Raw genomic sequence first — 26,928 nt, 5'->3', positions numbered from 1 at the left:
GGAGTGAAAAGCTGAGGAGGATTGAGTAGGTAAGAGAAGGCTGGCTGTCGGCGAATTGAGTAGTAGCAGGAGCTACATTCAGATCTCCACTTTCACGCCTTTCCATTGGTTCTATCCACTTTTCTCAGTCCCTCTAGGACTTTACATATAGTGTATTGTCAACCTCTTCCGCGAAGGATATTTTATGTTAACCTTATCTTCTTTATTCATAGCATTATACTTCCATACATTGAACTGGTTTACTAAGGTGATTAATAATAGAGGTTTCTTTTCTGAGGATCTTGTGATGAGGAGTCATAAATTGAACCTATTATTATTATATTATTATTATTATTATTACAAATGGACAATACTTTGAATCAATTGATTTGCATACAGTGCCTTCTTCGGCAACCTGAGTCCTGAAGGCAAATCTAGTGTAAGATTTTTTCTTCTAAAGTATACTTTTCAATGTAGCTCTATGAGGCATAGATTCATTAATGTTGCAACGTATTCATTTTCCTTCAGTTAAGTTGTTGAATGATTGTTTATACTTTTGAACTAAACAATAACAATAAGGCACTTAATACTTAGTAAGGAAGCTCTTATATTTCATTAAAGGAAAATTCCACCTGCCCAAAAAAATTGACTTGACTAAACAAAGAAAAATAAAACAAGTATGATAATGTTATCAAAAGTCAGATATAACATGTAAAAGTTATAACATTTTAAAGTGTTGCTTAATTTCACGAAATGTTTAGATTCTTATCCTATCCGTATGCAAGTGATTGAACAGATGATGTCACCCACACAATTTTTTTTTGTATTTTGTTTTTACCCTCATATTGTGAAGCAAAAATTTAAATTGCTTCATGAACATGTTGAATTGCTATAATTGTAACCTCTTGTGATTCAATGAAGGGCTCCCTTATTGTCAAATCTCTTCAACATTTGAAATATTCGGTAATTCATACAATTAGATTTTTAAAAAAATTATGTGACATCATCAGCTCTCTCATTTCACCATGTTTATTGAAAAATAAGTTTTGACAAAATTTGTCAGCATTATGCTTGTTTGATTTTACTCTGTCTCGCCGGCATAGCAGGGCGAGACCAATAGGCCCTTCTTTTTACGACAGCAGCATTGTCAACTTTGACAATATTGAGTACCTCCTCTTCAAAGTTGGTATTCTTCAGGTTTGAAGTATCTGGATGGAGATTGTGATGAATGTCTTGCACAGGTCTTGGGTCCCATGGTCAATGAACAATAGTATTATCATATGAATGGTGTTTTTAGTGAATAATTATTCATCTTAGTTGTTTTAAAGTCAGCTCTGCTGCTATATTGAATTGCGCAATGCAGGCAAGACTGCCAGAGGCATTCCACTTGTTAATCAAGTAAACTTTGTACGAGTTAGACTTATCCTTTAAGTGAAGTGTCAAACATTTAGAATCAGAATTTGAAATGGGGATTTCAATAATAATGACTTTCAATAGATATATAGTGCTATTTTGAATATATTAACACCTTGAAATTACATATTTGTAAATACACAAATTCCAACACACAAATTACCTCTGCAATGTATCATTAAGTATAATAAGGTATAATTTTGTATAGATCACAGAAATCATGCAAGAAATGATGCATGAATTGAAATCGTACCTTCTTTTCACAACATTAATTTTAATGAAGGGTATTTGGCTAATTTAAAAAAAAAATAGGACGGATTATTTGTATGAGAAACTTCAGCTGAATTCAATGACTTGAAAGCTGTAAATAATACCATTAGATGTTTGCTGGGTTTTGTCAGACTTTAGTGGATGCATTGATGCTGGTAAGCAAACAGATGACAGACTGTTGTACTTCCTCTCCAAGGGACTTTTCATTAGGGATTAATACAATACCAGGGAGTGTTTTCACCTCCTGTCATTTGTGACACCCGTACTTCATGCAGTTTTTCTCTAGGGGTTGTTACAAAGTTTCTTTTTCTCACTGGATTCATTAGCTATTTCAGCATTCTATTTTAAGAAAAGAATGTTTGGTCAGAGAAGTCTTACTAGTTTACCAAAGATATATTGTTATGCAAGCTAGGCTATGGTATTTTGTAAAACATTGGATGATTTATTCATATGAATTTAGAATTCATCAATGTAGCATATACATGGAATGGTCAAAGATCATGTCAAGAATTAGAGTAATTTTATCATTATCTCCCTTTCACCAAGGCTTAGATTGAACCGTTTTAAATCAAAACAATGAAAATTGAAAGGAAAAATGTCATATTGCTATATTCATAAGCATCATAATCCACAGAAAATTGTCTATAGAGAAAATATCACCTTCAACGTGACATATTTTCATGAATTGTACAAAATGTTCAATAGCCCTTGATAATTACGAAATCATCTTTGTATTTTGTAATTACTAATTATGCCAATAATTTCCAGTCCATGCCCACTTGGTTTAACCAAAAATTGAATTCTATTACTGTTGATACATTATATAATGTGTATGTATTGTTGTGAACTAAATGTCCAATAAAAACAATTTTATAATTGAAACAATTGATTGAAATTTCATTTCACTTTATTGATTAAATACTGAACTCACAAATGACTGTCATTCATTCAACTCATTAACCATAATAATTTAACAAATAACTTTTTAAAAGTCAATTTTTTTTGATCACACAAATCTGTTGGCTTAAAACAAAATATATAAATAACACAGCAGGTTAGGAAATAAATGAGGGCCATGGGGAGTTTCACCCTCATGACATCCAAAATTACCACTTAAAGGGATGGTCCGGGCTGAAAATATTTATATCTTAATAAATAGCATAGAATTCACATCAAAATCAGATAGATAATAAAGTTATTGAAGTTTAAAGTCTAGCAGTACTTTGTGAAAACAGTCGTCATGAATATTCATTAGGTGGGCTGATGATGTCACATCCCCACTTTCCGTTTTCTTATGTTATTTCATATCATAATTTTTTCATTTTTCATACTTGTGTAAATAATGTCTCCCTTATAATGAAATAAGTTGCAGCACTAAATATCTAATGCACTAAATCAGTTGTCAATCCAATTTTTCTAGTTCTTGGAGGAAAAACATTGAATAAACCTGATTTCATATAATAAAATACAAAGAACAAGTGGGGATGTGACATCATCAGCCAACCTAATGAATATTCATGACTGTTTTCACAAAATGTTTCTAAGCTTTAAAATTCAATAACTTTGTTGTTTGTTATCTGATTTTGATGAAATTTTCGGCATTTTGCTCCGTGAATTCTACTCTATTAAGCTATAAATATTTTCAGCCTGGACCATCCCTTTAAATTCCCAAATGGAATACTAAAGGGGTGACCATCTTTTCTAAAGTTGTCCCAAGATTTGCCAAAAGCAATATCCAACAAGTTTAAAAAATGAATTTTCTACCTTCCTACCTACATCAAGAGGCCGTTCTCATTATGCTTTCTAAAACTAGTTTACTGGAAACCGATTCAGGAAACCACTTTGGAAGATCGCTTTGCTAGCATTCTCACTTGATCACACGAAAGTGGTTTTCAAAATCACTTCACGTAAAGCGCTCTTGTTGCTATGGAAACGCTCTCAGTGGGGTGAGACGTTTCGCGCGAAATTCGAAACCGCAGCATAGGCATTCTACACCTGTTGTGTGGAGTAGCGCGCTCAAAATGTGCGAAGATCGCTTCCCGAAGAACGGTTGTGTCCTCACGCTAAAACCAGTTTAACGAGGCAAAGCGATCTTGAAAACTACATCGCGAGGTGGTTTTCCAAACTGGTTTGGAAGATCGCTTCCAAGACCGCTTTGACCGTTCTCACTACGCGTTAAACTAGTTTCCACTAAACTAGTTTCTAGTAAACTAGTTTTAGGAACGTAGTGAGAACAGCCTCCAAGATATTGGGAAATTCTTTTACAGTCTACCAGTAATTGTTTTTTGCACTAAAAAGAGCCTTCAAAATTAAAGAAATGGCCCACAAAAGTCAGCAATACCTCCAATTTGGAGAAAGTATTTGACATTTGGGATTGCACTTAATTGCACTTTACTGCAATGCACCTTGTATAGCTTTGACAGAGTGTAAAGGCTTATAATGATGTTAAAGGTAAATGCCAATTTTGGTAACGATATCAAAATGAGTTCGTACAGAATCCAATGAAATGACCACCAAAGTGTCTGTATAAATAAAGAATATGTGCCAAAGGATTCTGGAAGAAATTGTGTAATTGCTGAGAAATTACCAAATAAGCACAGGATTTGGGTCAAGCGTTGGGCACGACATTCAAAGCAATAATAATACACTGTCCCACGTGCGCTTATCTGTGTTGGTGATCTTCAGTGTGAATATTTTTCAGCGTAGATTTCAAGATTTCACAAAGTTCAGTTTATGTGACTGTACCAGATCTAGATCCTTGATGATATACTCACAATTAAGCCTGGTTTTACAGACTTTCTCATGAAATCAGTGTTTATTGCAATTACTGGCATTTCTCTTTAAGAGAGTTGGCATCCCTGTGACGAACATTATACAACAAGACACTTATTTCAGAAGTATAACAGAATCATGAGTTAGTTTGTCCTTCATAGCAAGACAGGTACTTACAAAAGGCAATCTAATGGTTGGTAGAAATATTCACATACAGGACAGTGATGTAACAATACAATTGCTGGTCCCTGCTCTTCATATACTTTCATGCTTCATATATTGTCATGATAGGTATAGTCATACAGACAGGAGGCAATTTATATTTACAAATCTCAATATACGAAATTCCACTCCATAAAGTGGTAATGATTTTTTTTAATATATCTAGCAAAATTGCAAAATATTTGCTTTGTGAATCTTGATCATTTTGAAAAGTCTTCTTGCCTTCACTACATAAATTCACTGTAGTAAAAAAAATCCTTGATTTTGATGGTCAATTAGCATTGAAACAGGCACCAGATTTATAAAGAGAAGCAACTAAAAACCAACTAAGAATTTGGAAGTAGGTGAAACACATTTAGCGCAACTCACTTTACTAAATTTAATTGACATCATTACCTGTTTATTGCTTAATTGGACCCTACCAAAACCCTGGTCATTTGTGCTATGTGCATAGCTCACACAGCTGCATATGTGCACATGAGCTGAAATGTATGGTAAAAGCCTTAACAATGCTAGCCTATAATCTAGGCTGAATCTACAGATTTTGTCTTTGCTTTTACGAGTATGATGCTATTATACAAAACGTCAGCAATATGTCTGATGCAAAAGACTAGTTATTGGCTGCGAACTAACAACAGTACCTGCATTTTTAGCAAGCTTTTACCACTGAAAGAGAAAATGAATTTTAATACTCAGCTCTTTATTCATAAATGTAAATGTGTGATGGCTAGGAAAAATGGTTTTAACCAGTAAATATGACTCAAACACTATTTGTGATATGAAAATATATATTAAATGACCCCAGATTGAGGACCGGAGTATAATATTCTGGTGTGTACTATAGGTTGGACTGTGTTTCAGTCAGGAATTGTTCTGCCTCTTTGTTGAACTCATCTGCATATCTGAGGTGAAGGTTGTGCTTTGCCTTGGGCCATCTTATCAATCTGTATAAAGAGGAAATCATTCAAACACATGTTAAAAACAAGACAACAAATGAGATAGGAAAACTTTCATAAATCAACATCTTTATCCTATAGATTAATAAAACAGGTCAACCTGTATGTCAGACTACCAACATAAAAATATCACTATTAAAGACCAAGACCAAACCCAAAAGTGAAATTGACCAATCATATATCAGTCAAAAGCTTATATACTCCTAACACAGAAATGTAAGCATTATGCATTTTCACGCTCACTAGCTGAGTAATATGCTTAAGAATAGCTTCATTTATCGGGCTTCGAAAATAGGATTTCTTGTACGTAGTTTTCACCAACCTTGAAACCATGACCGTGAGTCATGTTGTGTTAGAAGCGTTTTTGTACACACAAAAAAACTGGATGATTTTTCCGCTTTTCAGATTACACATGTCAATATTACATATGTCATTATCTTCACTTCTATCACAAAGAGATGTCATTAATATCCTTCCTGCAAACTTGAATTGATGAAATCTAAAGCTTTTGAATGCTTTTTACCATATTGTATTTTCTGCTTATTTGGCACAACTTTCCAATTCTATCTGCATTCAAATCATGTGTAACAGCTTTTTTCCCCTGACATAGCAATTTAGGCCCAATGAGAGCCAAGTAAAGAAATCATACAAAAAAAGCTAATGAAGAGCTGTAGCTTTCTATCGGCTTCAGCACTGAATAGTTTTCAGTGCCATTTTTTCTGCAAATTGAAAAAAAAAATGAATTCAGAACCTGAAAAGCTGAAAAAATAACATTTACTTCTGTGTACAAACGAATGGAATCACAACACTTCTAACCTAACACATGATCTCAGTCATGAGGCCAGTGAAAGCACATACAAGAAAGCCTTTCCAAGCCCGATAATTGGAGTTATTCTTAAGCAAAATATGCAGCTGGAAAGCCATGAAAACGCATAAGGCTTGCAAAGCTTTCGATTTTGGTATATTATTTTATGATTTCACTGGATCTGGTCAGGGTCATTGAAAGTATATTCAACATTTAAAACTGGTTCAATCACAAGAATTTGAAATATGTGGATCAATAATCTGCTATTCTTGTCATGAAAAATGTATTTCTTGAACCAACTACCTTCATTTAGAGTTAACACAGTCCCACACCCCCTCCCCCCCACCGTGAACTAGTGAAAAATGAAAAAAAGGGGAGGAGAGAAAAAAGAATATGCAATGACTTACTTTGATCCTTTAATTGTATTATGAAGATATTCTGGATGTTCAGGGACTACCATCGCGTCAAGGTCACCATGGATGATCAAGGTCGGACACCGAATATTCTTTGTTTCCTACAATTACAACATTCATGTTAAAATAAGTCTCAAATTATCCCTGCAAACTAATGCATTATACAATTTAATATTGTGAATTCTAAACAAACTATCCTTCTCTCTGTATGGAATCATTAAATCAAACCGTTATGTGGTTGGGATGGGAGTTGCTGCTACCCTGTTTGGTGTTCAGGATTTAAGGGATAGATCTTTCTTTTTTTTTTTTTTAATTATGTGTTTTATTGGTATTCAAAATCACATATAATCACAATATTTACAGGTAATTGGAAATGATTTGAAACAGTTCAAAAGCAGTAAAATCACAAAACAAAGATAAAATAAAAAATAAATGGAAAAAAAAATAAATAAAAAGGGTGACATAAATCAAAATAAAACATTGGACGATACAGGTTACTCTATAGGGAATACACATCGAGATGAATTTACATGTATAATCATTTGTAGCATACTACTCTGTGCATTGTACAAGTCTCATTTTAAGATACAAAAACAAATAGAATGGAAAAGGGGGAACTACCTGTATCTAAAATAAAAATCATATATCAAATTAAGGGATAGATCTGGTGATATACAGTGGCTGTTGGGCCCACAATTAGTTGGGCAAATTAGTATTTCTGTTTTAAATATCTATTTGAGACACCAAAATATGGGCTTCCATTTTTCATTTTATTTTTTTTATCAAAAACAAATAATGATTTTCTTGCTATTTGAAGACATGAAAGTGATTATATGCAAAAATATGAATAATCAATCTTTATATTATACACAGTAAAATGTTGAAAATTGTTAGCTTACCGCTTTGCAGAGATCTCCATTATTGGTAGAGTAAATGTTGGCAACGGCATCGCACCAACCATGCCAAATTTTCTCAAAATTCTCTTTTCCATACACAGCCTCCATTGGGGCTCGCATTCTTTCACTCCAGTTAGTCACATCACGGGTAGCTAGACGGGAATGAAAACAAAATGATTTCACTGGAATCAAAATGAATGCTACTGACAAGGGCTAAAGAGATGCCATTATAAATATGATGTAAATATTGGACTGATAACGTAGTCAGACTTTAAAAAAAAGCAAGTCATGAACTTGGTGAGGTACCTTGGGGTTGGTGTGTTATGGGACTTCACAAAGACAAACTGACGGTTCAGTTACTCAAAGTGCAAACCTCTTAAAGCAATAAACAAAGATGTTGGTATAAAAAAACTATGTTAGAGAGACAAAAAAAATGAATATTTATTCATAGTATCACATACATGTATACACCATATCCCTCCCCCCAAAAAAGTTAATGTCACTTTTGAATACAATTTGACAAATACCAAATCATGTTTTATATAATTTTATAATAAGCTAGCATTGATTTTATACAACTGGCTTAAGCTTTTTGCGATAGAGTCCATAAAACACAGAGATATGAGCCTTATTTCAGCATTCTTTAGAAAACCTCTCCATCCCAGTTTCGTTATTATGTACATTGAATAAAGTACTTAGTCCAATCATGTCTTCATTCACTCTTTTTATTTCCTTTTATAGATTTTCGGCCAACAACTTGCGTGCCGATACTTAAATTCAAAAGGAAATTGGCGGTTTAAGAAATTGGCAAGATATCTTTAATCAAACATAAAAATTTATTGATTGGTTGATTGATTAAATGCCTACTAAATGAAAACTACAAGGAAATGAATTAAAATATATATTTCTGAATCCATAATCTCAACTATTCATTAGAGGGGATGAATATATAGGTCATCCCAAAGTCCTGAATAAAAGAAAATTCTTACAGATTTATGCCGTGGCTGAACATGAATATTTATAATTTGCACCACTTGAAATGATTATGAATCTTGTTATAGCTGAACCTTACTACACATACTTGAAACAAAACTTGGATGGAGAGGTTTCCTGATGTGTAATGAATAAAATGCTCATATCTTTGTGATTATCAAACCACATCACATAAACTTTCATCCTTTTGTAGAAAATAATTTGTAGTATACGGGTAGAAAGTTATAAACAATACAATGTGGTAGGTCTAATATTATACCCATCTAGATTGCCTTTAACAAAATTTGTGGGACATGCTGTACTGCTGGGTTTATTACAAAGCTTACAAAAAGTCCTCAACTCCTCATTTTAATCACACATCTATAAACAATATAGCTAGTCCCAAAGCTTTAACACATTTCAATTTGACCTTTCCAATCTTCCAGTTCCCAGTAACACAAGCTTTACGACTGATCAAGTGATTTTTCTGACACAATAATCAATGCAATCAATCATCCCTATGATCAATTGCTAAGGGTTTTGTTTCAGAACTAGATCCATATTATCCTTACCTTCATACAGCTTTAGATCATCTTCAGTAATGTAAGAGTTAGCTCCCCAGAGGAGAAGTTTCTTGACCTCATCAGTGTATGTTCCAGCAAGTATCAGAGCTGTAATACCACCATCGCTCCAACCCATCAAAGAATATTTCTTGTGTCCTAAGGCCTGGAGAAGTTCCAATGAACAACATATCAGCATTAAATAATAATGGATCAATGGGTAGTTTCAGACCGCCTCGAAGTTCATCAGTTCCAGGTATTTTCTGATTGGGAAATTTATCCCGATCAGAAAATACCAGGTAATATTGGCAATGTGAAAGCAAATTACATGTAATCTTCCCGAAAGAAAATACCCACTAAATAGTAGGTACTTTTCATTTTTCCAAAGTCGCAGGTATTTTGGCAATGTGAAAGCAATTTACGAGAACTTGTAGCCTAACGTGTAGTTGGGTGTGGGCGCCTTGGGTGGCTCCTGAGCTAGTGATTTTGAATCTTGCAGCTTGCTTGCTTTTTAGACCATAATGCTCATGCTCGTAACTTCAATAATTTAACCCGTAGCGTATGTTTCGGGGCGGTGTGAATGCAGGAATAATCAATGGGTATTTCTTAGCCAAAAAAAGTTCTTGTAATTTAATGGGGATTCTCATGATCGAGGCGATTTGAAACCACCTAATTAGTCAGGTTGGAACAAGCACTATTAGAAGAATGACCAGAAGTCTCAACAGGTTTGCCTTCTTCTTCTGTACACTACTACCGATGATGGCGATGATGATGATTGACGATGATAATTGATGATGGTGATGATGATGATTGACGATGATTGGCGATGATGATGATGGGTGATGATGATGATTGATGGTGATGATGGTGATGATGATGATTGACGATGATGATAATTGGCAATGATGATGATGGGTGATGATGATGATGATGGTGATGATGATGGGTGATGATGATGATGGTGATGATGATGATGGGTGATGATGATGATTGATGGTGATGATGATGATGGTGATGATGATGATGGGTGATGATGATGATTGATGATGATGATGGTGATGATGATGATGATGATTGATGGTGATGTTGGTGATGATGATTGACGATGATGATGATTGGCGATGATGATGATGGGTGATGATGATGATTGATGGTGATGATGGTGATGGTGATGATGGTGATGATGATGATTGGTGATGATGATGATGGGTGATGATGATGATTGATGGTGATGATGGTGATGATGATGATTGGCGATGATGATGATGGGTGATGATGATGATGATGATGATGATGATGATGGGTGATGATGGTGATGATGATTGATGGTGATGATGGTGATGGTGATGATGGTAATGATGATGATTGGCGATGATGATGATGGGTGATGATGATGATTGATGGTGATGATGGTGATGATGATGATGGTAATGATGATGATTGGCGATGATGATGGGTGATGATGATGATTGATGGTGATGATGGTGATGATGATGATTGGCGATGATGATGATGGGTGATGATGATGATTGATGATGATGGGTGATGATGATGGTGATGATTGACGATGATGATGATGGGTGATGATGATGATGATGATGATGGTGATGATGGTGATGATGATGATGGTGATGATGATTGGCGATGATGATGATGGGTGATGATGATGATGATGGTGATGATGATGATGGTGATGATAATGATGATGATGATGATGATGATGGTGTGACGATGATGACGATGGGTGATGATGATGATGATTGGCGATGATGATTGATGATGGTGATTGGCGATGATGATGGTGATGATGATGATTGATGATGATGATGGTGGGTGATGATGATGATTGACGATGATGATGATGATGGTGATGATTGATGATGATGATTGTGGGTGATGATGGTGATTGGCGATGATGATGATGATGGTGATGATGATTGACGATGATGATGATGGGTGATGATGATGATTGACGATGATGATGATGGGTGATGATGATGATGATGGTGATGATTGACGATGATGATGATGGGTGATGATGATGATGATGGTGATGATGGTGATGATGATGATGATGATGGTGATGATGGTGATGATGGTGATGATGATGATTGGCGATGATGATGATGGGTGATGATGATGATGATGATGGTGATGATGATGGGTGATGATGATGATGATGATGGTGATGATGATGGGTGATGATGATGATTGACGATGATGATGATGGGTGATGATGATGATGGTGATGATTGACGATGATGATGATGGGTGATGATGATGATGGTGATGATGATGATGATGATGGTGATGATGATGATGATGATGATTGGCGATGATGATGATGGGTGATGATGATGATGATGATGATGATGGTGATGATGATGGGTGATGATGATGATGATGGTGATTGGCAATGATGATGATGATGATGATGGTGTGACGATGATGATGATAGGTGATGATGATGATGATGATGGTGATGATGGTGATGATGATGATGGTGATGATGATGATGATGATGGTGTGACGATGATGATGATGGGTGATGATGATGATGATGATGATGGTGATGATGATGATGGTGATGACAGTGATGATGATGGTGATGATGATGAATACCAGACACATTGCATTTCTGTCAATGACTAGAAACTTTCTTTTTCTCTGGGATCCAGATCCCTATGACAAAGGGGACATTTCATGAATTGTTTCTTTCAGTGGTTTTCACTGGTCCACACGTTTGCTCTCAGCCAATGAAAGGCACCGATTTCAGTGGCTTATAACAGGTCAATGAAAATCACTGATGAATCACTTCATGAAACACTACCCCCAAAGGTTTGTTCTATCTCTTTAGTACCGTACATATATATACATTGTATATTTTTAATTTGACAATTGACCAATAATATCAACAGATCTTAAACCCATGTCATGAATCTAGACACATTTGTGTAAGTACATAGTATGTAAGGGATATCAATAACCTGGAAGCATACATCTGTTCCATTTATTTAGCCAACATTCTGAAAATTTACTATTAACAGTGATAATCAATCAATAGTAGATACCATGACTATCATTGGATTGGGCATGATTCAGAAGATAAATAGTAAATATAGTAAAAGTAAATATATGAATATATATTACATATACATATTTTGGGGAAAGGAGGCTGGTATACTTTTATATCACATAAAGATCTACCGGTACTTCATTATTTTATAAAGCAATGATTCTCATCAGTAAGGGCATAGGTAGGTAAAATACCCCCATATTTGTTGACAGTAGCGGACCGTGACCCGGAGGAGACAAAGCATGGGGGGGCACTGCATTGTTTGTGAACAATGCTGTGCCCCCACCCCCAATGCTTTGTCTCCTCGGGGTCACGGTCCGCCACTGTTTGTTGACACACCAATTAGCATGTTACATCTATATCAAGGGTACCTACCTGCATCAGGTCCCTAGCATCTTTGGCATCTCTGTTGAAGAAGTCCAAGGGGAAATCCCTTTCTGGTGGTTGGGACTTCCCATATCCTCTTGGATCAAAGGCTATCACCGTAAGTAGATCTCGGTTCAGTTTCTCAAGCTGAGGTTTGAAATCTGTCTGGGTTGATCCTGAAAAGGAAAAGAAAAAGAGTTCTCCGTACAGAAATTTACAAAATATAGAAATGTCGAAATTTACCAAGTTCAACTACCCTTACCTCCATCCTAAAAAAATGTCAATTAAACCACCCTTGCAAAAAAAAAAAGGCAAATTCAATACATAATCAAGAAGAAATATGATATTTCTATAATTGCGTGGGTGTTCCAAGAAAATATTTTTGCAATCAATTACAAATTTTAGTCGTAGATTTACAAGAGATAGATCGATTTCAACTATTCAAACAAATTGATTTATACTTAATAAGCAGACCACCAAACTATTCAAATTTGCAATAAATTGCAAGACTTACAAACAATTGAATAGACCTAAAATTTGCAATACTTCAAAATAAAATGAGGAAAGAGAGAAGCAAAAAAGGAGGTACTTCTAAAATGGGACACATGATATGATTTTATAGCTTCAAGGGAGGGAGCATTGCAGAATTAATTATTTATGTTCAAGAAGAAAAATAAATGCAATAAAATACGAAAACACATGTTCAAGAAGAAAAATGTATGCAACAAAATATGAAAAAATATATTCAAGAATATGCAACACCGAAACATATTTATTCAAGACCAAAACTATTCAAGATATCTACACATAAAATATACAGGCATGATACTAGTAATATATGCAAGACAAAAAATATGCTTGGCACAGTGCAAACTGCAAAAATATATGCAAGACACAAAAATACATGCAAGGCACAAAATATTTGCAAGGCTCAAGTTACCGTATATGCCAGGCACAAAATATAGGCTATGCAAGACTCCAAATATATCATGTAAGAAAAAAAAATAGATTTAAAAACCATAGAATATGTATGCAAGACACAATACACAAAACATTTGCAAGACACAAAATAAACTTATACCAGGCTTACCATAACATGCAAGTCGCTTGTTTTATTCAAGACATAAATTATGTTCAAGCCTGACAAAAATATGTTCAAGCTCGACAAAATATCTTCAAGGATTTTCGCCTCTTCTGAAGATTTACACAATTTGGGGAGGTGGGGGGGGGGGGATACCAGGGCGTTGCTTGAACTAAAGGGAACACACCCTTTCGTCCAAAGCCCCCCCCCTCTCGCTTATTTGCCAAAAGGGTGCGTTTTGCAATAATTATTATAATCCACTGCAATATAGTCAATTCGTCTAATGGCCATTTTTTGTTGCATATATATTTTTCTTCTAGAACATATATATTTTCATATTTTATTGCATATATTTTTCTTCTTGAATATAAAGAAACAATATTCTGCAATGATGTGCCATAAGCACAGGCAATGATTTCATGAGCTACACCCCCCCCCCCCCCCCGGCCATGCACATGATATATAAGTCATCATTCTCCGAGAACAAATATGAAAATATAAATTGAAGAACGTACCTATTTACAATTCTTTATAAAACAAGAGTCAAGGTTAATACAGAACTTTGTGAAACCAAACAAATTATAAAAATCTTACCAAGAGCACCAGGCATTAAAAGGACTGGTTCAGGGCCGTTCCCTGCTTGTTCATAATACAGGTTTACTCCGTTCACTCCTACTTTACCTGAAGAAATACCAGATGAGCTGAAAAATAAAATTAAAATAAAGATTACGGTAAGATATCAACGGTTGAAAGAAAAAAGGGCATGACTCAGGTATTGTGGCACCCTCCTACTGACAATTCTTCTCTTAAACCAGGCCTAGAGCATGACATGCAGCAGCCGCAGCCCCTAGCATAGAGAGCGGGTGTTCAATGACGGTCCCTTATTATTAAGGGATGAAGAAAATAGTGGGAAATAACTTTTTTACAACTGCAGAAGGTCCATTCACGAGTGGATACCATGCGTGACCATGGGGTCTCGAAAAGCACCCTAAACACGTAATTTCCATATTCTGAAAATGCACCCCTTAACAAGTATTGGCGTGTGAAATCCTACCCTTAACAAGTATTGGAAACAAAACGATACTCTTGGCAAATATTCCTTGAAATTAACCCCTAAACAAGTACAGGAATGTTTTATTGTTACGGGTCCTTTGGTCGTCGGCTTTACCTTATATGGTTTAGTACGACCCCACTTTCTACACCTCGCGCAAATCGGATTCTAAACACGAAGTGTTGGGGCAAAAAGGACATCCTTTATAAAACATTTTAATTTTGTTTCATCCCCGCAAATTCGACCCTAAACACGTAATTTTCCTAGTGAAATAGATACCCTTTTTTCATTATTTTTGTGTTTTTGACACCCTTATCACGTTACGTACGTAATGTGCCCTATCGTGAAAAAGACATCCTTTTTACATGTTTTTTTGGTCGCGCATGGTATCCACTCATCAATGTAAGTGGCCCCCCCCCCGGGAGAAGGTCCCTACTGGAAGTACTTATTAAATTGAGTAGACCTACTAGACAAAATGATATGGGTGTTTGGAAATAATTTGGTCACACATGTGTACAGCAATACAGTATGACTGGCCCCCTGGGAGGGCCTATAAACACACCCTGAAAGAGTCTTTTTTCTCTGTGTGCAAATAAGTACCCTAAATACATTTGAGCCTGCGATTGACCATTGACCATTCTTTCAAAACCACACTTTTTTTTTTTAATCGGTGTTACCCTTAACGATTGCACGCACGGCCCATGTCCAAATTTGTCATGTCATTTAAACCAAAAAATTTTACAAGCAAAAAAAAGTTTCACCCAAAATGTATTTTCAGGTCATTTAGTCCAAAATACATGTATTATTATTTTTATTGTGAATGATGTATTTTCCACCATCATACAAGACCAAAAAGAGTAGGGGGGACATTACCTCGAGCGAAGTTCGTGCAGGCTCCAGTGGAGCGTAGTGTAGCGTTAGTGAAGTGGAATAGAGCCTGCATGAACTTCGCTCGAGGTAGGGGGACATTTGATATCGTGTTCCCCTGTAGGAGGGACGCAACCCCCTGGGATTTCCGCCCATGATTATGGTAGGGTAGGGGTAGACTAAGAAATAGTGAAAAGACATTTTACAACATCACAATCAACAAATTGGATCAACTTAGAGTCTACTAGATTATACACCCTCTGACAGTATTCTGGGCCAAATCGTGGTTTTGGAAACCACTCATAGATTTGTGTACGCGCATTTGTGTACAAAGTGAATGGAGGTGGAAATAGGGAACCGTGCGTGCGACTGAATAAAGCGCTGCTGTATGAAGTGAATGGTGGTTACCTATATCACGATAATGCCGTATTCTGTATGTTTGGGCTTTCAGTCTAAAATTCTTGTCTATCTCTAGTAGTAACCATGGTAACTATGCAATTACCATGCCTGACCAGTGACCTACCGATTATTTGATGACATCTTTGCACAAATCTGAACAGGGAATGCCGGCGATGGCGATGCGAACAGACGAGATAATTTAGAAAGGGAAGCTCTTCTAATGGTGGTCCCTGAAACTGTTAAAATCATTTTTAATGCCTGGGCCCTGGCCCTGGGCACAAAAGAATAGGCCTAGGTGCACGGTGCCTTGACCAAAAAGCAACGGTCTTCTGGAGTCTCTGACTCTCACTCTGTTGATTTCTTTGCTGAACTGCGTTGGCTGGGGCTGAACTCACCAAAAACGTTAAAATGTTTAAAATACTCCTCGAAACCGTACCAACGTCTGCCTGCTGTCTACACGGCCGGTGCCTAGATCACTGAACCTTAACCTTGCTTGCTTCACTCTAGCTCTTTGCAATGTGATGTGCGATGCCACTGATAGTGCAGTGATACTGGAAATGGTATCAATCTGGTAAAACTCCTCCTGACTTGCGCGCGGCCGGCATGCGCTCAGCCTCATCTTTAGGGGATTCCCCGCATTTAGAGGGGAGGGGTGCAACCTTTGGGTGCAACCAACACACTTATCCCATGGACCCGAGTGAATTATTCAAGGCAAGGCTCCAACCCGGCAAATTTTATTTGAAGATACATCGCGATACATAAATACATGTAGGCCTCGGACGGAGGGGGGGGGGGGGGGGGGGCATAGGAAAAAAAGGAAAAAGGGACTTGTAAGAATCTAAAATGATTTTCATTCAATACGATAGCTCGCTTAAGACTTTTCAAAAGGAAATTTGCCTCTATGATGCCATGTACGTGCCCCTCAAGTTTCTATTAGCCGATACAATACTGATGGGGCCGGCGTCAAAACATCAGTGGATAGACGATAGTGGTACGAGGGGGACCAAAAGATGACCTAGATACTGTTTTTACATCATGCATGATTATTTTCTCACACAGGGGTATTAGTTATAAAGCTATATATAAAACCTCTCCTTGCCCCCCCCCCCCCCACCTCTCCCCATTTCAATTAAACATTAAAGGGTCTCACACCCCATGGGATCTGGCACTGGTCATTGAGTTATATGTTGACTTAGGGGCCTGGCCCCCAAGTTGAGTTCCACCCCCCCCCCACAAAAAAAAATAGATAAGGAAACTATGGTATATTATTATGATGTCAAAATACATCACAAAATTTCGCTGTTTAGAATTTTTAAACAACGCTGTTTACTATCAGAATCGCATAGTATTTTTTTCAGTTTGAATAACCATGCTTAATTTATTGAAATTAAATATTAGAAATTAAACTTTGTTAGTTAAGATTTTAAACACTTGTTTAACTGTTTAAACAACTACTGTATACGGTTCATATAGAAAACAGCGTAGTTCAAAAAGTTTTAAACAGTATAGAGGTAATAGTTGCTCGCAACTTTTTTGAAACTTTGTATAGACACTGTTTGGTTTACACAGTGGTGTACAGATAGGGGCTTTTCATGACCACTGAAAAAAAAGAGAGAAAATGACAAATTAGAAGGGTGAAATATGATACAATTTACGGAATATTATGTAAACATCTATCAGAATATTTGATTTTTTGTAATAATCACGTCGAAAAATGTTTGCCCGGCTCGCTTTGGAAACCTGACTTTGATCGATAATCCCTCCTCGGTTTTAGTGAATATTAAGATTTGATTGATACCAATATAATAGATCATTTAATTTTCTTTAAATTGATATCCTACATGATATGATTACGGTTCATATACGGAGGTGCAGTTAATGCAATGTCAGTTGGGGTCCTCAACCAATAATTGTACCTTCAGTATATTCAGTTTTTACAGGTTTTACACCCACTTCTGAAAGTAAAACAATGATTTAATCATCATAAACGTTTAAAAAAAATGGAATTCATGCATATTTTACGTAACATAATGGGCAGCTGCTTGATTATGACATCACAATTATAAACATAAAATTTTAATAACTTTCTTAATCTTTGATGGATTTTCTCCAACTTTCACCAAGTTTTTTTTTTTATCATTTTCTGGTATTTTTACAACAAACTTTTCGTCAGGGTGATCTCCCCCATGCAGTAGTTCATTGCTCTTGCGGGCTTGCCCCTCTCTTTTTACATTATTATTTGATCTTTGTTTATTTTTTTGTGATAATGTGTTCTATCCTTTTTTTTTTACTGTACTTTTGCTAAGGTCCATAACCAGGGAGGGGGGGGGGGTGGAACCTTTCCTTAAAGGCGAGCCAGGGGGATACAATTGAGGTTTTCATTGTTACCAGGGGCGGATCTAGGATTTTCCAAAAAAAGGGGGACATTTTCCCGAGGAAAATTTGACAAGAAAATTTTCACCCAAAATTTAAGGTCCTTTTTGCCTTGGGAAACTTGATGAGCAAAAAAAAATGTCTTCACTTTCAAAGGGGGGAGGGGCACACTTCTGTTATAACGGCATGTTAATTGTGCCACTCAAAGGGGAGGGGACACGGGTCCGCTTTGGGCTTTGGGGCTCTGCACATGTATACCGCCCCCGATACCGCCCACCCCCCCCCCCCCCCGATCCGCCAGTGATACACACACACTGAATGCCCTCTCGAATTGAAACAGCAAGTTGTTGTTTTAGCTTAAACGGCACATCAGCAGTGAAAATTTGCGCCAAAGTTTATTTGCATGTGCTAGTCTTAGAGTGAAGACCCACTTGTTGATCAGAGTTTCAATCAGGGTCTGTGCACTGTGCCTGCAGAGACTACACCGAGGCTTCCAAAAACGTCGCGTCGTCGTACTACATGCTGCATGCTCACGCCCGCGCCCACGGCCACCACCACGGCCACGTTACGTTATCGTACGCGTATAGAAGAAGCGACAAAGACCGGTACAAACGTGTGCATAATTTTCCTGGAAATGGCGACAAGAAGGAGACCAAATGTGGACAGCCAGCAGACAAGTTCGAGTTTAACTGAAGGCTTGCCGTCTGTGTGGCAGAGAGCATTCAAGGCTAAATCCCAATGGCCTGAAAAGGTTCGTTCTTTTTCAGACACAATGTTTGTAGTCCCATATACTGGAACTGGCGTGTTCTACTGAATGTATGGCAGTGTATCCTAATTACCAGACAACTTTAATTCATAGCTTTAAAAATGACAATTAGAGGAAATATATACAAGAAAAAAATTTCTTCATGAGTAAATTCTTAATTTTCGCTTGCTTTTTTCATATTGAATCTGAGCAGATATTGGTAATAAATGTGTGTTTGCTAACTAATCTTCCTTTTTCTTCATGTTCTACGGCTCTTTCCAAATGAGAGAGTCGATGATGTCACTCACTCACTATTCTTTTGTTTTTTATTGTTTGAATTATACAATATTTCAATTTTTACGAATTTGACGATTAGGACCTCCTTGCCTGAAGCACAAAATGTTAAAATAATGGAATTCCATGTGTTCACGAAGGAATGAAACTTCATTTTCAGGATTAATAATGAACAAATTAAAAAACTGCAAACCATTCAAAATTCAGCTGCGAGATTAGTAACACGAACACGCAAGTATGAAGCAATTACTCCAGTTCTCAGAGAATTACATTGGCTCCCTGTCCATTCCCGGATTGTATTCAAGCTTCTAGTTTTTGCACACAACTGTTTTTATAAAATTGCCCCGTCCTATTTACTCGATTTAGTATCATATTACCAGCCATCCCGAAATCTTAGATCAAGCTCAAAAGCATTATTTGTTGTTCCCTCTGTCTTTACAAAGTCATATGGTGAGCGTGCTTTTACTCATGCCTCTGCTGTCCTCTGGAATGCTTTACCTAATTCAATGAGATATCAAAGTGATTTATGTACATTCAGGAGATCCCTCAAAACATATCTTTTCAATGCATAAAATACCAACTTTGAACTAATGATCCAATCTAAATATCTTGATTACTTTATTCTTACCTTTCACTATTTCTTCTTTAAGCACATAGGGACATGCTATGCTATGTGTGATGCGCTATACAAGAATTGAGCATTATGACGAGAAAATAAAAATATTTCATATTTAAAATTCATATAATAAATTACAAAAGAAATAGTGAGTGAGTGATGTCATCAACTCTCTCATTTGGATGTAACTGGCTCGTTCATATAACTATAAATTGTTAAAAATGAGCGTTTTTTTTAAATGCCATAACTTTCTTATTTTACATCCGATTTTGATGAAATTTTCAGTGTTATGCTTGTTGAATTTTTCTCTTTTTATTCACATCAAGTTTTTGTTGGGGTGGACTTGTCCTTTAAGAACTGGCATTATTCTGAGACCAAAAGCTCCATGCTCTCTACCCTAATAATATCCAAGACCCAAAGATGTTAACTTAAAATGGAGCGCTATAGTACTTTATACAAGACATAGTTCGAAACTGAGCTGCGGCATGTACTTTACCCCTACTGTGGCAGCACGGGGCTAATATTGTTGTTAACATCCATTTTTTGTTTTACTATTTTTGATCCTCTTAACACCATACCAGATATGTTCTGACATTTATTCTTAAGCTCAATAGATCTAATTAGCCAAAGTTACTTTATTGTTCCAAATTCAGACACTGAGAAGGTATATATGAGTCAGAGAATGCCAACCGGTACCATAATTCAGTGAAACTTACACAAATTTAATTTTCATTTAATTTCTTATTTTTCTAATTTCTTATCTTCAGGATGAGTTTTTAGATGTGATCTATTGGATGCGACAGACTATTGCTATTCTTGCTGGCTTGGTCTGGGGCCTTTTACCCTTTCGTGGATTTATTGGAATTGCATTGTAAGTGATCAATTATTTTATTCTTTTTCTCTGAAATCAAATGACACTCGATGTAACCACAAATGTGCAGACATACAAAAAGTTTGCAATGATAAGTGCAGATTCAAATTAAATATGGATATCAACAACCCCAACTTGAGTCTTTGTCATCCGATGACCCTGGTGCGCGGATCCATACGACAGTTTTGAGAGGCTGACTATTGAACAATATTTATTTATTGGCCCCTAAAATGATATTGTGTCTAATCCTCTGGATCAGCGCTTGGATGACCTTTCCCTTTAAGAATAACTAATCCTCATTAATATTAGTTTTCAGTGTACCCTGATGTCAAGTTGGTTTTAATAAAACAGAAAAATTCAAGATATTATGTTTCAATTCAATGTTCCGATGAAAGTTAATCAATGAATGGGGATTTATCAATTTGTATATCAGATACGTGTAGTATAGGTTTGGGCAAAGCAAATTTTCAGAGTATTTCATTTCTTGTCTATTTCAAACAATAAAATATGGATGGATGGAAAGTCTATTTCAAATCCCAGTCAATATGGAATATTATGCACTTCCATGGTATGATTTGGGGTGTTCCTTGTATGTGAGGTCACAAACTTTTATAAACTTCAAAAATTCATCATTAAATTCTTTCTTTTTTTATTTTAACCAAACATGTACTTGTATTTCTCCTATTTTTTTTTTGCTTTATATTGATTTGCTATTAGTAGAAGCTTGCATGTGACATCACAAGTTGCTTAAAATGTAAGGATTTCATGCCTTTGTACCTTTGATAGATTTTCATCTCGATATTTCTCTTATTTACCAGCTTTTATTTGATGTTACAAGCAAACTTCCCTGAAAGGTTCGTTTTCAATATGACATCCCAACAAAAAGAACTACCAATCAGGATTTTTAATACATGTAGAAATCCATTTTTAATTGATTTGTATGAACAATTGAGTGATTTTATGTGTGTTATAAATTAAAAGCATATTTCCTTGTACATGTAGTTTTGTTTCATTTGAAGAAATATATGTAATGATTTAATGATATTCTTTTACCACTAGATTTTGTGCCCTGAATGCTGGTGTCTTATACATATACTTCACATCATTTCAACAAGTCGATGATGATGACTTTGGTGGACCTTGGGAACTTACTAAAGAAGGCTTCATGTCTTCGTTTGCATTATTTCTAGTGAGTACATGGTTTATTACAGAACTTGCTGGCAATGAAAACATGCAATTCTTGTAAATGTTATCATTTTTTCTCATTTCTGATAAATATACAAAGGTTAGAAAATGCACTTCTTCATGCTAAGTGTTAAGTGTAGACAACAATGTTACAATGTCTGGTGAGCCAAGAGAAAAAAAAATATAAAATGTAATATTTTATCACCTGACTTCATCATTAAATATTGAAAAAATGGCAGAATTTGAATGCTTTTGAATAGGTAATTTTCTGGTAGGGTTCACTTTCTCGCACCACTGTATATATATATATGTATATATTTTGTAACAACTTTGTCACCTTAATGAACATTTTAACCCCAGATAAGCACAACCTTACCTTTTTTGTGCCAGCAAGATCTGAAGACATAACTGAAATGGAAGCATAAGTTTATTTCAGACATATCCAGCATTCTTTCATTATAATGCAAAGTGGGACCACATTTCATGATTCATTTAATTATTGTTTTCCCACACATTTCCCAAGCTTGATAGTGATTAACAGAATGAAAATCAAGCTTAAACCATTTCATGCTCCGTGTAAAGCAGATATCATCACATTAGCCTCGGTGTGTGGGGGAGGGTAGGGGGTTGCAATGGCATTTTATGAAGTGTTTTGGGGCAAGGAAACAAGTTAAAAAGGTAAAAGATATCCTCAAATCAATCTTCCTAGCTAAAGTCCGTGTGTTCTTCATGATTAACATCTCTCTAGCTAAAGTCCATGTGTTCTTCATAACGTCTTGTTTTATTCACATAACTTTCTCAAAGTTCTTCGCAAATCTTTTTTTCAGAAACTTTTCAAAAGTTAGTGGTGCTCACTCAAACAAATATTTTTCGTCAGTTATATCATTATTTGCTTAAAGAGATCTGTACCAATGTTTAAATTTGGGAAAAAGATTATTTGTAATCAATTGAATCAGAAAATCACACTACTTGAAATCCTAGTACTCTGATCATCTCACCTTTTATTCTTGCAGGTTGTGTGGATTATAGTCTACTCTGCAGTCTTCTTTGATTGACAAAGTAACAGAGAGCGACACTGTTCTCAACTGGTTCACATTAGACATCAAGAACTTATCAGTTATCAAGGAGTTGTGCTCACATCTGAGAAACGATAGTCGCACCACCTGTCGATTAAATGTGAAGGAACAATCATCTTGTCAGAAATTACAAACTGCTTGTAAGCATTCCATTTGTACATACGAGAGGTATGGCAGTTATTTACATTATCTATTTTTGCTTTTGAGTCATCTGCAACATGCTACTTCTCTCAAAGAGATGTATGGAATGCCAGAAATATCCTTGAAAGTACATTCGTTCGAATGCAGATCTCCCATTATGAGACTTGGAATGAAGTACATTGGACTCGTCGTTATAGATGTCTCAATACAAAACACTGAATGATAGGTCTTCACAACCTGCGAGGGCTACAAATAAGTATTCTAGAGGGCTGTTTCATCATATTGCTATACATAGTTATGCATGACTTTATTTACCCGCATTCTCATTAGAGGTTTCGATTGTACCTTGTACAAAACAGTGAACTATGCAGATTTAGTGTACGTAATTATGCATTCTTTACTTTTGGCAAAAGGCACTACATTCATGCCTGAATGATGCACAAAAGTACAAGAGATCTGCATTTCTAGTCCATTGTTTTGTTCCTACCATCACACTATATTGAAACTTCTTTTGATAATTCCAGCCTATGAGTGAATGGAGTATGGAATGCCTATTAGATAGGTTACCCTTTGTTTTCTCAATATTTAGCTGCGTTTCCAATTGTTTCTCTGACATTGTGTTGGAAAAAAAATACAGTGTATTGAAAGTGTTTTTCACTAGAATGCTATTCATGTAACACATAGGTTCATATTGAAATTACAATGGGAACATGATTAAAGGCCACCGCACACCTTATGACTGTTCGCGATCAGATTTTGGAACAAATCACATTTTGCTAATTTTCTGAGAATATGAATGAAACGTATCTTTTATTAGAGGTTGAAAGTAATTGAAATCGTATGACTGCTATGATGTCATTACGACTAGATATTGAATTTGCTTTTATTCTTAGGATGATATCATAGTCACAGATTTGAACATATGTATTCGTACAATGATTTTGATCATTACACAGTAAGATATTCCATGTCTCAATATTAGCATCAAATTATACTACGTATTATCCCAAAATCGGGTCGTAGACTGATCGTAAGGTGTGGGATCGCCTTAAGAATCACATTTTGCTTGCTTAGGAAACAATCAGGAAAGGAAAGATCTTACCTGCCGCGCAATAAGTCAAAATTTTGAAATATATACATACAAGTAGGTACTGTCAACTGAGGTAAATTTGAAGTTTGGACTCATCTCTTTGAAAATGATGTCAATGTGTACCCACCTCAATCACAAACTGATCCCAAATGATCTGAACCTCCCTACTACATGTAAGTACTGCAGCTTAGTATCAAACAATTTCAGTCCCTGAGTTGTGTCCCAAGTATTGTCAGTGTCCAAAGTCATTGTGCCAAACTCAAATTTATCTCTTTTTTTGCAAAATACATTTACCTGACATTGTTTCATGTTTATATTTTGATTTTGAACATTTAATGTGCTTCTTGATATTTTATTTCCACTTTAAAACTTATTTAGGCCTTTGAAAGACTCCTTAGTATTTCATTTGATTCAGGTGAAGAACAGTCCCAAGTTGCAAAATAATTCAAGATAGGACTTTGCTCTATTTCCTGGGATGAAATTTGAAAATGAAGATACACTGTTAGCATCTAGTTTAAGTCGCATTAGTTTTTATGAAAATCAGTTTGATGATTTATGAAATACCAATCTACAAATCTACAATGTGCTGTTGTGGAAGATAAAACCCAAGTGATTCATTTATCACTTGTTATCGAGTGTGCCCATGTTCCACTTTTCTTTATCCTATCCTAGCATCAGGCTTGTTAACTTTCGACCTGCTTTATTGGTTTAAGGTCAGAGCAGTTCTTGAGCGGTGTTTTCTGCTGTTTTTATTTTAGGAATCTAATACACCCTACTGTATGAACAGACCCTCTCTCTGAATCTGGTGGTGGAATAGACCACAATTATATGTTTGTAATCATATCTCAGCATTTTGCTTTGTAATTGTTAGTGCTGGTGAGCTTTCCTTAGTTATTATCATATTGATTGCTGTTAAAGGCCTGGTCCCACTGGCCTATGGACACAAATCGTATTCATAAAGGATACAGCGGACAAGCAGCATTTCAGGGTGGCTCCGTCCATTTTCATCCGCTCCAGACAATGGACAAAATGGGCGAACAGTGAAATCACATTGGACGGATGCTCGATGGATATAGAGCGTATGTAACACGTATGCAAAGATTACACAACGGATACATGTTATCCATCGGATGGCAAGATTCTTTTTTCATTTTACATGTACATCCTCTCTGCATATGTAAGTGCAGTGGGACCAGGCCTTAAACAGTTTTTGAGTTCAAGGAAGGCTCCCACCAATGCCAACCACTACTAGAGTGACAATAATGTACTCAAGTGTTTAGGAAACATGGACTGCACTGTCAACAGGAAAGTGTGATGATGGCACAGGGTGTTTTTAACCTACCCAAAACTATGAGTACTGCGTTGGCCTCCCAGATGTTTACGGCCCTTCAAAGATGCGTTTACACGGATCTCTCCCCTCGATCTACATGTTACTGAGGCTTGACCACCCATTGATTCATTCTTTACCCTCAAGTTTACAATCAAATGTAACTTCTGAGTTCATAGTTAGCCTGAAATTTAATTCAGAATCCTAGAATTCGTTACTTTTCATTGAACACTTTTTACGATCTCTTGGTAAATAAAGATTTCTCTTAATAACTGGGCAACATGTTTTTGTGTGTTTGTGTTTTCTCACATGATTTGTTCTTAAATGTGCATACATGTATATAAAAATATTTGTGTATGTATTTTTTTCAAATTTCAATATACATCCACATTAAAAAAAACCCCACTTTTTGTTACATAATTAAATCGGTTAGCTGTATTAGTAGTAATTATATCACTTGTTTCATTTCTGTATATTTTTCCTGCACTTGTTCAGAAAGATATTAAAGTATAGTATATGTACCTATTACCCATCATGTGATAAAGATAAAATTTTGTACTATGTTAATTATTTGATGCAATTTTAAATTTTGAAATTCATGAATAAAATACCTGAAAAAAAATCAAGGTGTGATTTGTTTTAACTTTGTACGTCCAAATGATATATTTTTCAATACTAATTTTGACTTTTTCCTTTTCTATTGATTATTAAACTATTTGCCCTTTGCAATATCTCATCACTGATATCACCCTTGGCTTAATTAAGTTTGTCTTTCAATATACACTGATCACTGTTCACCTCTGGGGCCCGTTTCACAAAGACTAACAAACCATTATTGTACGTTTCATGGAAACGTTGATGGCAGTTGGCTAATGAGCCCTAATATGTTGGAAGATGCCATTATGTTTAGCTGGAACTCTTTAAAAGATGAGCCCCAAGGCAATCACATGCAGGCCTATTTGTTTATTTCTATGAGTGCCGATCTGAGTAAAACATACTTTTTATAGTTTGGAAATGATTATGAACGCAGAAAAAGATAAAAGTGAGCATTTCAGACGTAGGAGGTGAGAGAAATGCGGCCCGTTGCAGAAAGAGTTGCAATCAATTGCAAC

The 26,928-nt window shown here is 35.9% G+C and overlaps 2 protein-coding genes across 2 annotated transcripts; one reads left to right on the top strand and one right to left on the bottom strand.

The window, feature by feature from the left end:
• Positions 1 to 4,433: 4,433 nt before the first annotated feature.
• Positions 4,434 to 16,367, bottom strand: LOC121407039 (valacyclovir hydrolase-like). The gene is made up of 7 exons (XM_041597945.1): positions 16,223 to 16,367; positions 14,376 to 14,482; positions 12,710 to 12,876; positions 9,271 to 9,424; positions 7,730 to 7,878; positions 6,825 to 6,931; positions 4,434 to 5,600 (listed from the first exon to the last, which is right to left on the bottom strand). The coding sequence occupies exons 1-7, from the start codon at positions 16,345 to 16,347 to the stop codon at positions 5,495 to 5,497; spliced, it is 915 nt and encodes a 304-aa protein (XP_041453879.1). The 5' UTR covers positions 16,348 to 16,367; the 3' UTR covers positions 4,434 to 5,494.
• Positions 16,368 to 19,016: 2,649 nt separating this feature from the next.
• Positions 19,017 to 26,093, top strand: LOC121407038 (respirasome Complex Assembly Factor 1-like). Its single transcript, XM_041597944.1, has 4 exons — positions 19,017 to 19,222; positions 20,894 to 20,997; positions 22,057 to 22,186; positions 23,196 to 26,093. The coding sequence occupies exons 1-4, from the start codon at positions 19,106 to 19,108 to the stop codon at positions 23,235 to 23,237; spliced, it is 393 nt and encodes a 130-aa protein (XP_041453878.1). The 5' UTR covers positions 19,017 to 19,105; the 3' UTR covers positions 23,238 to 26,093.
• The last annotated feature ends 835 nt before the right edge of the window (positions 26,094 to 26,928 follow it).

The sequence above is a fragment of the Lytechinus variegatus genome, chromosome 2 (genome assembly GCF_018143015.1).
Source record: "Lytechinus variegatus isolate NC3 chromosome 2, Lvar_3.0, whole genome shotgun sequence".
Lineage (NCBI taxonomy): Eukaryota > Metazoa > Echinodermata > Echinoidea > Temnopleuroida > Toxopneustidae > Lytechinus > Lytechinus variegatus.
Note: the sequence above shows the minus strand (reverse complement) of the source record. Positions and strands in the feature narration are given on the sequence as shown.